The sequence below is a fragment of the Drosophila albomicans genome, chromosome 2L (assembly GCF_009650485.2).
Source record: "Drosophila albomicans strain 15112-1751.03 chromosome 2L, ASM965048v2, whole genome shotgun sequence".
NCBI classification, from domain to species: domain Eukaryota; kingdom Metazoa; phylum Arthropoda; class Insecta; order Diptera; family Drosophilidae; genus Drosophila; species Drosophila albomicans.
The window spans coordinates 21,628,264-21,643,107 of record NC_047628.2 but is presented as its reverse complement, the minus strand read 5'-3'; the positions used below and the strand labels follow the sequence as shown (position 1 = coordinate 21,643,107).

At 33.0% G+C, this 14,844-nt stretch overlaps 1 protein-coding gene across 2 annotated transcripts; it reads right to left on the bottom strand.

Moving 5' to 3' along the window:
* Nucleotides 1–2,184: 2,184 nt before the first annotated feature.
* Nucleotides 2,185–13,838, bottom strand: LOC117564149 (dnaJ homolog subfamily C member 7). Of its 2 annotated transcripts, none has more exons than XM_034242814.2 (4): nt 13,358–13,838; nt 3,882–4,334; nt 2,972–3,816; nt 2,185–2,907 (listed from the first exon to the last, which is right to left on the bottom strand). In XM_034242814.2, exons 1-4 carry the CDS (start codon nt 13,489–13,491, stop codon nt 2,819–2,821), a joined length of 1,521 nt encoding a protein of 506 aa, XP_034098705.1. In that variant the 5' UTR covers nt 13,492–13,838; the 3' UTR covers nt 2,185–2,818. The 2 variants fall into 2 exon arrangements, with proteins under 2 accessions (XP_034098705.1, XP_034098706.1); XM_034242815.2 differs by lacking the exon at nt 13,358–13,838 and adding an exon at nt 10,191–10,381.
* Between the last annotated feature and the right edge of the window lie 1,006 nt (nt 13,839–14,844).

The window sequence follows — 14,844 nt, the reverse complement described above, 5'->3', positions numbered from 1 at the left end:
TCAAAAGTAAAAAAGAAAATGAAATGAAATGAAATGAAACTAAATAAATAAAATACTATGCGTGTATGTGAAGATAACTATTGTATGTTTTTTATATGTCAAACTATATATATACAATATCATTGTACCTTATTTTGAAACAGCAATGTTTTCGTAGTCATTTAAGTCTGGTCGTCAACAAAAACAAACAAATACACAACAACACCAATCGATACAGTAACTGAAACCAACTAAAAACTAAACTATACTTTTTAAAACATCAAACTAAAATTGTATAAATATATATATACATATATCTATAAATATATGTCGTCACTAGTTTGTAAACAAAACAAAACAAAATATATATACTATAATTTATAATTAGCAAAAAAAGAAAGAAATCGAAACAAAAATTGTAAATTTTTTGCGTGCATGTGGTTCTTTTTTTTAGGTCATAATTATTTTTGCATAATTTTTAAGTAGTTTTATTTTTTTATGCAAAGCAAATCAGAGCAAAAAACAACAAAATGCCGAAAAAACATATATATATTGTATAGTAGTATAAACACCACGCAAACACACACAAAGATGAAAAAAAAAAACATTAAATTAATTTATACACACTGAGAGCGAAATTGGTAAATTAGTCATATAAGAGTAAGCAAAGCAAAAACAAAAACAAAAGCGAAACCGTAGGAGAGAGAAAGATGATTATAATAAATATTATTATAATGATCATATTCATAATGATAATAACGATGATAATGATAATGAAATGTGGTAGAGCTGCTTTTGCTGCTGCTACAATTTGTGTTTGTGTGTGTTTGTTTTTTTAGCATAGTCGACAAAATGTCCCAAAGGTAAACAAAAAGTCAAAAAAATAAAGAAACAACAAAATACAAAAACAAAAATCAACAAATTTTATGTTCAAACTGTGGAATATTCAAATGACAGAAGAGGTCCAGCTGTAAAACAAATTTGGTTGTCCAACAAAAAAGAAAACAAAAAACAAAATGAAAGATGAAAGCAAACGAAATTCTATTTGTTCGTGTGTTTGAGAACTACAACAAACAAAACAAAACAAAAACAAAAAAAAAAATGCTAAAACGTAAATAAATGTGTACCTATTTGTCTGACAATTGAGTTTACAATCGAGTTTTTATTACATTTTGCACAACATTGAAATAAACACAGAATGTGAATTAGCCATGACCTAGTCGCATTTTATGTGAATTGAGGTGAGAGGCCAATACTTTCAATAAAATTATTTACATGCAATGAAGAAGTAAGTACAGTCATAGTTTTAGCCAAAGCAACAATCTATTACTTTTTGGCTGAAGAAATTTTAAATCAAAACTTCGAAAAACTATCTTAAATGTAGTCATAGCCTAACTATATCTTGGCACACTTAAATAGGATTAAGTTCTATAAGTTTGCTAAGCCCAACTATATCAATTGGGTTCAACAAATTAAGATGTCATCTAGAAATCCAGCACTTGAAAAATTTCACCGCTTAACATTGATGAGAATCAAAACTTTCTGTATTTGAAAAATTTCTTCCGCCAAAAAAATTGCTGAAAATCAAAAGTTCCCATATAACTCGAGAATGTACAGTTCGATTTGAATATCCTTTGGTCAGTCGATAGTGCTTACTAAAACGCTTCGTTTGACACATGACCCGACAGGATAAACAAGGATATATGCGAGTTATGGCGTATTGTATCTAAACAGAAAAGTCCTTGCAACTCGCTTGTTTAAAGGACATTACAGGATTTTAATGCATATTCGATTATGATACAATAAGAGACATCTGTGTGCCGAAGGACATCACGAAAGTCCTTAAAACGGTTGAGTTACAGTTAATTTAGTGAATTTTCAAACAATTTTCCATATCTAACCCTTGAAATTTTTTCAGAATTTTTTTTTGAATTTTCTTGAAATCCTTGAATGCCAATCGTTAGTCCTATTAGTTTTGAATATAAAAATGCAAGACCCTTTGAAAACCTTCAGTATATAACGAAGTTAAATAGCAATGCAAATTGAGAATTTATAAAAATTTAAGCATTAACTTTCAAGTATCATTGTTAATTTTCAAAAGGACCTCATTTTCTAGATTCATGAAATTCCATTGCATTTACCGATACACGAAAATCATTTCTTAATGACCAATTTGACTAAAAATAAGAACAAAACCATACAAAATTTTTCAGTTTAAAACTATTTTTTACTTCAAGTTTGTTTTGTGTCTTTCACAAAAATTACACAAGATTAACTGCGATTTGCTGTAGAATTGTTTTCTGCTTAAAAATAAAACTTATGTGGCTGCTTAAAACAAATTAAATTGGTTAATTAAAAAAAGGCGACGGCTTAGTTAATTAGCAATTAATTAGATCTTCTTAAAAAGATGCTCTCTGAACATTACGCGCACAACAGACACAATATTTAACGACTCAACTCGACTCGTCTTTGTCTCAACATCACAAATAAATAGTTAATTATTTTACAAGTCTACAATTTCTTTATAACATTTTGTTGTATTTGTGTATATTTTGCCAAACAGAATAAGGCTAAAAAGGCATCAAGTTGCAAACTTGGCGCATGATTTGTCAATAATCAATTGAGTTGAGGACAGTAACAAAAACGAACTGAATAGAAGAATATGTCTGTAAAATGCATAAACTTTGATTTGTGCGTGAGTTGCCGCAAATGTTGTTATAATGATGATATATATATATGTATATATAGGTATATATCTGTGGCGATGACGCTGAACGCTAGTCTGGAGTTTTGTTTTTTGTGTGTTAAAGTCTGTAGATTGGGAGCAGTTGGGAGAGGCTTAGTACTCAAAGTTGAACGACGCATTGCGTCCGCCGCCGCCGCCAAACTGGAAGAACGATCGGAACATCTGGTTTGGATCGAAGTCAGCTATGGAAGGAGCAAAAAGAATAGAATTAACAAAGGAATATAAAATAGTAAATTTCTCACTCACCTTGCTCTTGCTCCTCAATGTCTTGGCCGCTGTCGTAACGTTGCTTCTTTCTCGCATCGGATAGGATGGCGTATGCCTCGCCCACCTCCTTGAATTTGATTTCCTCGTCCTGGCGCACCTCCAGACTGCTGCCCGCATGCCTGTCCGGATGATGGACGAGCGCCTTCTTGCGGTACGCCTTCTTAATCTCATCTTCAGTGGCATTCCGTGCAATGCCCAGGATTTTGTAGTAATCCTTGCGCTTCGACTTCTTTAAGGCAAACTTTGCATCACGCAACAGACGCTTTATCTCTGGCGTCTTCTCCAGCTGCAGTGCCGTCTCATAGTCGGCCACCGCCTCCTCGAACTTCTCCAGATCACCGTGACACCGTGCACGCAACAGCAACGCCTTCAGATACTGTGCATTCAGCTCAAGCACGCGATTGCAATCGGCCACCGCCTCACGTAATGCACTGATGCGTGTGTTAACCAAGGCGCGATTGTACAACAGTTTCGAGTTGATGTCCTTGTTGTGCTCATCGATCTTCAGGGCATCGGTGTAGACAACATGCGCTTCACGATACCGTCCCGATTTGAACAACATGTTGCCATTCTCCTTCATCTCCTTGAGCTGTTTGCACTTGCTGCGCATTTTCTTCGACTTGTGATGATCGGGATCCAATTGCAACGCACGCTCAAAGTGCAAGATGCCCTTCTCCAGATTGTCCGTATAATAGAGGCATAAGCCACGCACATAGATCGCATCCGCCGAGTTGCTGTCCAATTTCATGACACCCACGGCCAAATCTAAAGCCTCATCGCAACGTCCCAAATACGCCAGACACTCGGCCTTCAACAGGCGATAACTACAGAAAGTTCAAATCAGGCAATTAGTAAAGTTTTAAGTAAGTTCTTTAAACAGTTTACATACCGCAGACAAGCGGGCGCCAGCTTCAGTGCACTGTCCAGATAGAAGACCACATTGCGATAGGCCTGACTGTCGTAGTTGCTCTGTATGGTTGTCTCCAGTTGTCGCAGCTTCTGCACCGCCTGCTGTTCGCTGCTCAGCGCCGTGCTCTGCGAATCGAGTTCGGCCACCGTTTTAACCGCCTGCTCCGTTCCAATGATGTCGCCCAGCGCTAGGCAACATTTCGCCACACGCACATAGGCCTTCTCGAAGCTGGGATCGAGACGAATGGCATGTCGGGCATCCGTCAGGGCACTGTTGTAGTTGAGCAGCATCATGTAGCAGGCAGCACGGTTTCCATAATACGCCGCAGAGTCGGGACACAGCGAAATGGCATCCGAATACAATTTGAGTGCGCTGGGATAGTTTTGTGCCTTGTACTGATCGTTGCCCAGTTTCTTTTTCTCTTCAGCAATGCTGCAAGCAGAGAGAAGAAAAGATTTAGAACGTTACGTTAAAATAGTTTAAACAAGTAAGAGAGCTACAGTTGAGTGTGCTCGACTGTGAGATATCCGCTACCCATTTTGCTTTTAAACGTTTCAGTATTATTCTCAAAATATACCGAAAATACTACAAAAATACTAAAAATATACCAAATGGTATGGTTTTTGCCCATACAAAAGTATTTCTTTGATAACTTCGACAATTTTTATCTGATCGTATCCAAATTTTCAGGAATCACAGCCAAATTGTTGATTTGCGGGGGCGGAAGTGGGCGTGGCAAAAATTTGAAACAAACTTGAGCTGCGTGCAAACATAACAAATGCTGTCGAAAAAAATTAAAGCTCCATCTTTTATAGTCTCTGAGATCTAGGTGTACATACGGACGGACGGACAGACAGACATGGCTAGATCGTCTCGGCTTTATAGGGTCGGAGATGTATCCTTCCACCTGTTACATACATTTCCTGCCGGCACAATGTTATAATACCCTTCTACCCTATGGGTAGCGGGTATAAAAATATGTAAAGGGTATTTTCCAGTCGATTATGCAGCCGTTTAACACACTTAAATGTTGGCACTTTCGGTTTTTTTGTTTTTTTTTTTGCGAAGCGAAGCTTGGCTCAGCACAAAACTTTTAATTGCTGCCATAACTTGGCAAGCCGCCGCGGTCTCTGCCCAGAAATTGAGGCCACAATTCGTCGTCGAATGCAATAACAACACACACAGGAGGAGAAGAAGAGAGGGTGCAAAGGGCTTTTGTGTTGTCGTCAATCTCTAACTTTGCATAACAATTAAGCCGAGAAGCACACACAAAATTGCACAATTTTCACTTGATTGCTGCATTTGTAAAACTTCTAAATATTCCAAAATGTTCTAGCTAATAATTGTCACCAAAAGTTGATTTGCAACTGTTGACTGTGGTCAAGTTTTCATTCGAATTTTCTGGCAATTACTTCGCACTTACCGCGGCAGAAATGTAAATTCCTCAGAACTCATGTAAAATTTATTGGGCATGTGTATAAACTTTTTTGTTTTCTAACTAGCACAACATCGATGAACACAATTTATTGCTAATGGATAATTTTGTTGTTGTTGTCGTATACAAAATACACTCTTCACGTTGTTTTATGTGTATATAGAATCAAAAAAATAAATCAAAAGAGCGAACACGTCGTTTTTGCTGGTGGTCCCGGGAAGCCAACGGAAGCGACTGATGTTGATGCTGCCACAGTTTGTGGCTGCTTCTGCTGCTGATTGCAAATGCAGCAAGCGCGCCACGCGACGAGCTTCAGTCGATACTCGCTCTCGTTTTGGCCACATGCTGCTGTTGCCTCTGCTGCTGCTGCTGCAACTGCAAACAGCAAAGCGTGAGAGAGAAAACATACGACAGACAGAGAGTGCAACGACATGCACAACTTGGAGAGAGAGACGTGAGAGGTGAAACGACGGGGTAAAACTCCATATCAATGCGTTAGGCCAAAAGCCATCTTCTTGGCCAACACAAAATATATAGAAAAAAAGAAGCAGATGCGATAACTTTGCTTCGCTTATTCATTCGTTCGTGTTTGTTTTCGCATATTGTCCTAAATTTAACAAGACACCAGCAAACAAAAGTTTGCACTTTAAAAAGTTTGACCATGTCGTATGCATGTATTTTAAATAAAGTTTTGTCTCGTCTCATCCCAAATAAAGCTGCACGAATTGCCTGGTTATTTAGGTTTAAACTTTGATTTAGTTATCGAATTCTACAAATTTAAATCTTTATATTGTTGGAAGAAACAAAAACAGAAATTATGTTCAATATACAATATACAAAAATATTTAAGAATTCAATTTAAAATATTCAAAAATAATGACAATAAATATTTAAAATTATACTTGTTCAAATTTAATGCGACGATAAAATTGTATTTCAATTCATTTGAATTTTCTTATCAAAATAGTTTTCCGAATACTTATGGAGTTTTATATCGTCAATGTTGGAAGAATACAATTATAAATCTATTTCATTTTTAGGGGAATATTTAATTATTTAAAATTATTTAAATATTAAAATTTAAATTTTAATTAAATTTTATGGATATAATATTCTTTGTCAATTTAAATTTCCTTAGTAAATTGTTTAGCGATTAAATATGGATAATATATTCAAAATCGTCAATATCAAATGAATAGAATTAGAAATCTATTTTTAAAATTATTTTTGTTAATTTTTTGAATATAAAATAGTATTTCAATTCATTTTATATTTTTTTACTAAATTGTTTCCCTAATAATTTTAGATTTTTATTATATTGAATAAATATAAATTAAATTAAATATTTTTTTTTTTTTTTATGAATATTCTAGAAAGATTGTAGTGAAATTATTTTATATATAATATTTTTTTCTGCACACTTTCATGAATTTTCTAATGGCAATTATAATATTTTATGAATATTTTAGAAAAATTGTAGTAACTGTATTTATATTTTTTTTAAATAAATTTAATAATTTATATATTTTATTTTTTTTTATTTTATGAATTTTTGGGAAAATTGTAAGTTTTTTTTTTTATATAAATTTAATAATTTTTTGATTTTATTTTTTATATTTTATGAATATTTTAGAAAAATTGTAGTAAAATTATTTTATAAATTTTTTTCCGAATACGTTCATAAAGTTTCTAATGTCAATGATAATATTTTATGATGAATAATGAATAATTTATATTTTATTTAATACTTTCCTGAAGTTTCTAGTGTCAATAAGCACAAAAATATGAATAATATAAAGAACTACAACCAATGTAAGAGCAAATAGCTCTAGAAGTTTCAATGGACACGCTATAATCGAATTAACTAGATGCAGACATAGAATGAGGGAGCATAAACAATGTTGACTCTCATAACATCGATTACCTTATAAAGAGCACAACAATTACACAGCACAAAATAACGACATCATTCTGGAATGAAATTTATATACACATACATGAAGAAAACCAATAAAAAAAAAGCACCAGCTTAACAGAGCGTAATCGGTATTTGTTGAAATTGAAATTGCTCTATATGAAGCAATACCCAACCCACGTAATGCTCTTTTATTTGACCCACTCAACTAGGAGAGCCAAAGAAATGTCTGTTTAAAGATGAGGTCACAAGACAATTTTTTAACGACAGCAAGCAATTGTTTAACTAAAAGCTTATGCAGAAATATGGCAAAAACTTGGAAAGTTTCTGCATAATATTTAGCACGATTTCAATGTTTGAGATTTAAGCTGGAGAGCAAACAATCTGACAAACTCTTCATTGATTTTTTTCTTTTTGTCTGTTCCAACAGACAACAGGATAGGAACGGGATGCACAGGACACGGATATGGATATGGATGTGGAGGACAAGCGGCTGTCAGAAGCGTGAACTGAAGAGAGGAGGAGTTCATGTTCTATTGACACTTGCTGCAGTTGAGTGTGATGATGGAAGTGAACTGAGTGCAATCGGTCATTGCTCGCATCGTTATGGACTCAATTTACAAGCTGTCAATCGGGAGGGAACAATAGAAAGTGTCCTTCTATCTCAGTTGTTGTGTGCTATTTAGGGACCACGTATTTAATAACAAGTGGGGAGTTGTCTACTCAAAAACATAATAGATAAGATAATAAGCAACGTGATGGGTAAAGAGTTGCAAATGAAAAAGATATTTCATTGAAAAATTAATTTACCGAAATTTCTTCTTTATAATTCGTTCAAAAATGATTTTATCAAAATTTCTTCTAATTATAAAGAACGAATTTAGCAAAATTACTTATTTATAATTTCGAAACATTTGTCTTTGATAAAATCAACATAATTTCATCTGTCTTACAGTGCTTTAAAATTCAAAAACATGTAAACAGTAAATAAACAATGATTTTATCTTAATCTTTGTATGTGATAATAATGATAATTTCTGAATAATTCTCTGTGTATTAACATACAATTAATGTATCTTTATTATGAAAATGTATTTTAATAAATAATTTGAAAATTTGTACATTACGTATTTTTAAAGTGAAGTTGATTTGCAATGCAAAAAAAGGACAAATCTAATTTATAAAAGTTTATTCTTTTTCTAATTCTAATTTAATATCATATTCAAGATTTTTTTTATTTAAAACAAATCCAATTATTTTGCAATATTGAAATTAAAAAAAAAAATCATTTCTAAATGTTTTTTTTTTTTTTAATATTAGTCATTTCTAAATCTTTCTCTATAATAATTGTCAAAAAAATATTAAGCAATTATTTAAAATTTCATTTAAACCAGCAAATCTCTATTCGTTTCTTTTTATATTTTTAATTGAAGATTAAATCAACATAATTTCTTTTTTTTTTAATCAATTCTAAATCTTTCTCTCTAAAAATTGTCAAATGAGAATAAGTTTTTTTTAATCCAAAGTCAGCATAATTTTTAATTGCTTCATTCATAATACTTGGATAATTTCTAAGAGAATATCTATTAAGACTGGCAATTTGTATTCAACATTTATTGATTTATTTAATATGCTGGCTATACAAATATTGTTTCGTTTATAATACTCGGATAATTTATAAAACAATTCCTTTTTGTAAAAACAAAATATCTTTCAAGATTTGCAATTTCTATTCAACTTTCCTGCACATATTTTTAAAATGCAGGGTATACGAATATGCAAAACGCATTTTGAGACGAGCATTAAACAAGATTTTAACGGGCGGACAATAAAAGACACATCCGAACCCCCTCCACCAAAATGCACACTAAAGTTATATAATCGATAAAGTAAACAAATGTAGAGCGACGGCGGTGGAGGAGGCGGTGACGTTGGCGGTGGCGATGTTGGCGGCATCTTAACATCAGCTATGCGAATAATAAATGCTTGTTTGTTGTTGCTTTGGCGGCCTCAATGTGCGACGCGATACTGGAACTATATAGACTTACATGCAAATGTGCAATAGAGAAAGGGAGGGGAGGGGGAAGAAATAGGTGGCTATGTTGCCTTAAAAGAAAAATGCAAGAGACTAGAAAATGGCTGAAAAGAACCTGAATACGTGTTTATAGAAATGTGTGCTATTCGAAAGTGGAACGTGTTGAAGAAATGAAATGCACATTTCAGAGACAGTTTTTAGAAATTCGCTAAGCCTTTAACTTTACATATAAATTCTTGCTAAGTTCGAATTTATATATAAATAGTTGTGAAACAGGTTAAACCAACAAAAATTTGGCAAATATTTAATTCGAATAAATCGAAATTCGAAGTTTGCAAAATAGTTGTGAAACAGGTTTAACTAATAAAAAAATTTGGCAAACATTAAATGTGAATAAATTGTAAATATACGGGTGAAATGTGTGACATTTATTGCGCTGAATAATTCATATTGTTCATACAATAAATTAACCACAGTGAAAGCTGACAAACGAACAAAATTGGTCATAAATTCAGGCAAATTATTAATCAATTCATATAGGCTCAACAAAAGCGAAGAAACTTGAACTGCACATGGAATGCACTTTGAAAATCAAATTTAATTCAAAGAACTTATTGCAAATTGTTGCTCAGAGAAGCGAAGAGAGAGAAAGAGAGAGCAGTTGTAAAATTGTCGAGCAAAGTGTGCGGAATTTCATTAAAAAGCCACTCACACGTGGTCAGCAGACAGTGCTCAAATTAGTATGTGCACATGTGTAGGTTTATATGCAAATAGTACAATGCGATATACATATGTATGTGTGCTTATATAGTACACGACGTGGCGATGCCCCGATTGACCAGACGAAAAAGAAGAATACATAAGAATGCAAAAAAATGTTCGCTATGGCATTAAAAAACTTACTATAACATTTTCGATCTTTTTGGATTTAACGTTGAATTACTTTGGGGAGTCGTTAGTCCTCTACACTTGGGAAGCAGTACTCGATTTAGCTTCTGATTATTCCTTGAGCTTTTTATTCACGTAAGAAACGTTGTGTGTATGAATTGAATGTGTACAACTTGAATTTTGTTTTTAAGTACGCGACAGATAAGTCAAAAAACCACACGATTTATATGTACATATATACTAGATATGAAGTGTAAATTATAATAATAATCAGCTCAGCGTAGCCTATTCAGAATTCCTCGACTTTCGACTTGAGTTAACCAACTGTTAATTTTTAAAACAAAACCACATTTGCAGTACTTATTTAATGCAATACGAGAGGCGACGACGAGACAAATGCACTGAGCTGCAACCGATCGCAAAAGAGAGAAAAATGTTTTCGCGAAAATCTAGTAAAAGCATTTGGGGGAAAAGCTTTTTCTTTTGTTGCACAGCAAGCGCTTTTCTCTCACACAGCACAACTTGCAACAGAATGGAATCGAAATCATTATGAAACGAACGCAAAGACTTTGACCTTTGCTGTAAATAAATCTCGCATTGCAAAAATAACTCTCAATTGAAAAGAAAACCAAAGAAAACTTGACCGAACAATACGTCCTTCAGATCGTGTCTGTCCAACGAATGCCTTTGCAATGATGCAGACAAATGACTTGATGGATAGATAAATGACCCACTAAGCAGCATTCAAGGTGCTGAGAACTTAAAGACATTTAGCTTCGACATTTTTCTTTCTAATAAATATAGAAAATAGCCTTGTACTGAATTAAAAGATAGTAATATTTCTTTATAAAGAGTGTCTATAATTTAGCAATATAGAAAATAGCCTTGTACTGAATTAAAAGATAGCAATATTTCTTTATAAAAAGTGTCTATAATTTAGCAACATGATTAACCTGTTTCATCAGGTTCCTTGCAATCTCATATTATATGTTAGCTATGCAGCTATCTTATCGTAAGAAATCTATTTGTAGCACGATCTATTTAATGAAGACTTCAAATACTTTAAAATAGCTCACAGTTGATAACTATACTAACAAGTATTTAGTGCAGTAACTATAAATCATAAATAAAGTCTTGGAAGGAGATTATTTCATAAGAATCTATGCCTAAGGCAATATTTAAAAAGTTATTTTCATAGTAAATGTATTTCAGTTTTATAATTTAAACAATCCTTGAGATCAGAAACTGTTTATAATGTCTTTCTTTTTAATTTTCTTAACTCAGCAATGGCATTGAGTCATCAAAACGCGTGATAATTTTTCATCTGTCTGTCACATCTTTCTCCTTAGCACAAAGACTGCTCCCTTTTGGCCCGAAAGACATTAACCTACATACCAAATTTGTTTCCTCAAATACAGCGACAGCTCAGACATGGTTAAAACCGCTTTTGCTGTTGAAGCTGCACCAATATTTTATACAAGATGAAGAATTACACTATACTGTATTTCTTTACTAATAATAAATTTAATCTTTAAACGTTTGCAATGTGCATATTACAAATTTGTTGATCACAGAAAACAAAATGAACTGTTTAGGCCAATTTAGTGCACCATGGAAACACATTTTAGTGGAAACAACCCTCGATAAGTGTTTGGATTACTTAGGAACAGTTTCTCCCAGATAGAGTGAATGGAAAAAGAAAATGTGTTTTCTCGGGATCTTCTCTATAAGTTATATTTTAGTTAAAAAGTAAAAATGTATCCGCAATAAAAATAAATGAGAAAAAGGGCACGCTTATTGGGTTTATATTCTATTATAAAGTTTACGTCATCTAGCAACAACTTATTTTATACTTTAAAAAGATTTAACGCCTTAGAACTTTTCCCAAAAAACAAAGGAATATTTCTGTGTTTTTTTTTATTTTCGTTCAATTGAGTTAAGAGCTATTTAAATAATATTGCATTGCGTATAAGTGAGCAATAAATTTATTTGAGCAATAAGTAAGTGACACCTAATCTTGAACATAGGAAAAAACGTCCATAGTACATAGTCTAATTTTAATTTTAATTTACTACACCCATAAAAAGGTAAACCCCAAGTGCAAGTGCAGAACACCCCTTCCTTTTCTAATGGCAAGGGGTATGTGCAACTACAAACGTATTACCGGAAATGTTAGTATGCAAATGCATTTGTTGTTCCGTCAACAAATTTCACGCCCCATTAAGGCAGCAACAAGTTTACTGTCATTGTGTGTGGAGTCGCCTCCAGACGACCTCAAAACGAGAAATGACAAAATTGCCGTAGAGGGTATTTGTGCGTCGACCTTGCACATGCAAAAGCTAATCAAGCGTGGCTGCATTTACAGTTAACAACTGTTTTATTGTTGGTCAATGTGCTAAAATGTGAATAAGCAATATTAGAGTTTTTAGTGGATTATAATTCAGTTCAATCAGCAAAGATTAGCGTATTAGCGCTTGTTGCTTCAAATTGAATTTTCATACAAATATGTATAATTATTTTTTTTGATATTTAAGTATTTCACATAAACACAAAAAAATAAGTAACCAAAATAAAGAGATGTTATATAGAAGCTTAAGTGTTATATTAATATCCTGAATATAAATAAGTTTCGCAACTTTTTTATGCTTTTAATTAAGAAAAAGTTGCCGTCTGATATTATCTGTGATTGACTGTAGATATGGAAAAAAAGAGTTGAGGGTTTTTTCTTTGTTTCACTTTAAAGATAATTTTGCTAGACCGAATTCTTGTTAACAGAAACTGACTCATTCCACAAAACGAAAATGCAGGCGCAAAAAACTTGTTTGTCAGAGCAGAGGAGTGGAGAGTGGAGAGAAGAGGAGAGACGGGAGCTGATGCTGCTTTGGAGCTTTGAGCGCGTGTGTTGGCGTCTTTGGCAGCAGTTTAGGTTAATGAAACAAGTCCATGAAATCGTAAGAGGCGTCGATCGATTATATAAAATAAAAAAGTACGTCAAAATGCTACACAAGCACACACACACACACAGACACACATAGGCACAGAGTCAAGTTCACCTTGCGCATGTTTGCATATTTCGACTTATTTTGTGGTTATCAAACTGTAAAATTGTGAGTAGAAGGGAGGCGTGTGGCAAAGGGGAGCAACAAGGGCACATAGATAAGGCGCGTTGTTGTTTTACTCACGTTGCCGCGTCCTTTGGCACAATTTGCTCGGCATCAGCTGCAGAGTTGTTCACTTCCTGCGTGTCCACGTCCATTTCTGAGGTTGATGAAGATTCCTCGCGTTCGCTATCGCTAATTTCAATGACGTCTTCCATCCGCAGCAAAAACAACAATGACTAATTGGCGCGCGTGTTAATTTATTTGCCTTATTTGCTTGGCCTTTCTTTTCGTTAGCAACAATTTCGTGTGTACACCGCGTTTACTTTTGGTTTTTGCTTCTTCTTCACACACGCAACGAAAAAATGCTTTTTCTTTTTATTTTCTTTCGTTTAAACCGAACTCCGAAGCTACGAATTTCTTGTGCCTAAAATGTGATATGAATTGCTGACGCCCTATGCGGTTTTGATTATTTAACGATCCAATAATTATTTATTGTGAATCAATTAATTAATTCTACTATTCTAAAAAAAATTTTGACCCGACAACAGCGACAGCGTGAATGGAAAATGAACGAAACAATTAGTGATGGCGAAAAAGTTATCGATGTTTTTCAATTGACTATTTTGGTGGGATTTCAACGATGTTTTCAATACAACTCTGATTCTTGAAATACATGGCGCGTACATTCGAAAGATAAGATATCTTGTAATTATAATGTATATAGGTTTAGATAGAAAAAATGTGAATTGTTTCATTAATTTTAACCTGACTATTCGATTATATACACATTGGTAGTGCTGTGAAAAACAGTTCCCACTATATGGTATAATTCTGGTATATTAGCGTGTTACCAGGCGAGGGTATTTTAAATATCAGCTGTGAAGGTACAAATACTTGAAATTGTCTTTTACAAATATTAAAATGATGCGGTTGTATTATTATTCAAACTAATATTTTTAAAATTGTTACTTGAAAATGTAGTTTAGTTACGTATTTTTGTATTTAAAAGTATTCACATAAGGGGTGACCATATTTGATTAGTGAGCATAGCGAAAGCTACGTGCTTTGTAGCATGCAGCTTTTTGTCACGTGAACGTTAAATTTGAAAATATAAAAGCAATGCACATAATTTTCTTATAAGATATTATGCTTGATGATATAATGCTGGCAGTTAACTATTATTTATTTAGACTTTTAAATGACTATTCTGATAAAATTATTAAATTACATTAACAATTATCGTTTCAACATTTTTATTCAAATTATAGACAATAAATAATATGTATAATTTTACTTCGGAAAACTAATGTTCATTACATGATATTAGTAAATTGAAATGTAAATTAAAAGAAATATTAAAATGACTAATTTTACTTTTCTTTATATCGAGAAAATTTAATTTGAAATGACATAGTAATTATGAATACGAAAATAACTGAATACTTTATAATACCATAAAAATACATTGGTGTCATTTGTTACAATTTGTGGATAACCGAAAATCTGATGATATAAAAAATTGTTGCTGGTCCGTTATATATTTTTTTACAATTCGTGTAAAATTCTTG

Coding starts and splice junctions, on each gene's coding strand:
- LOC117564149 (XM_034242814.2), bottom strand. CDS start 13,491: ATGGAAGACGTCATTGAAATTAGCGATAGCGAACGCGAGGAATCTTCA. Junction 4,335..13,357: donor GTGCCAAAGGACGCGGCAAC/GTGAGTAAAACA, acceptor CTCTGCTTGCAG/CATTGCTGAAGAGAAAAAGA. Junction 2,908..2,971: donor CATTGAGGAGCAAGAGCAAG/GTGAGTGAGAAA, acceptor CTCCTTCCATAG/CTGACTTCGATCCAAACCAG.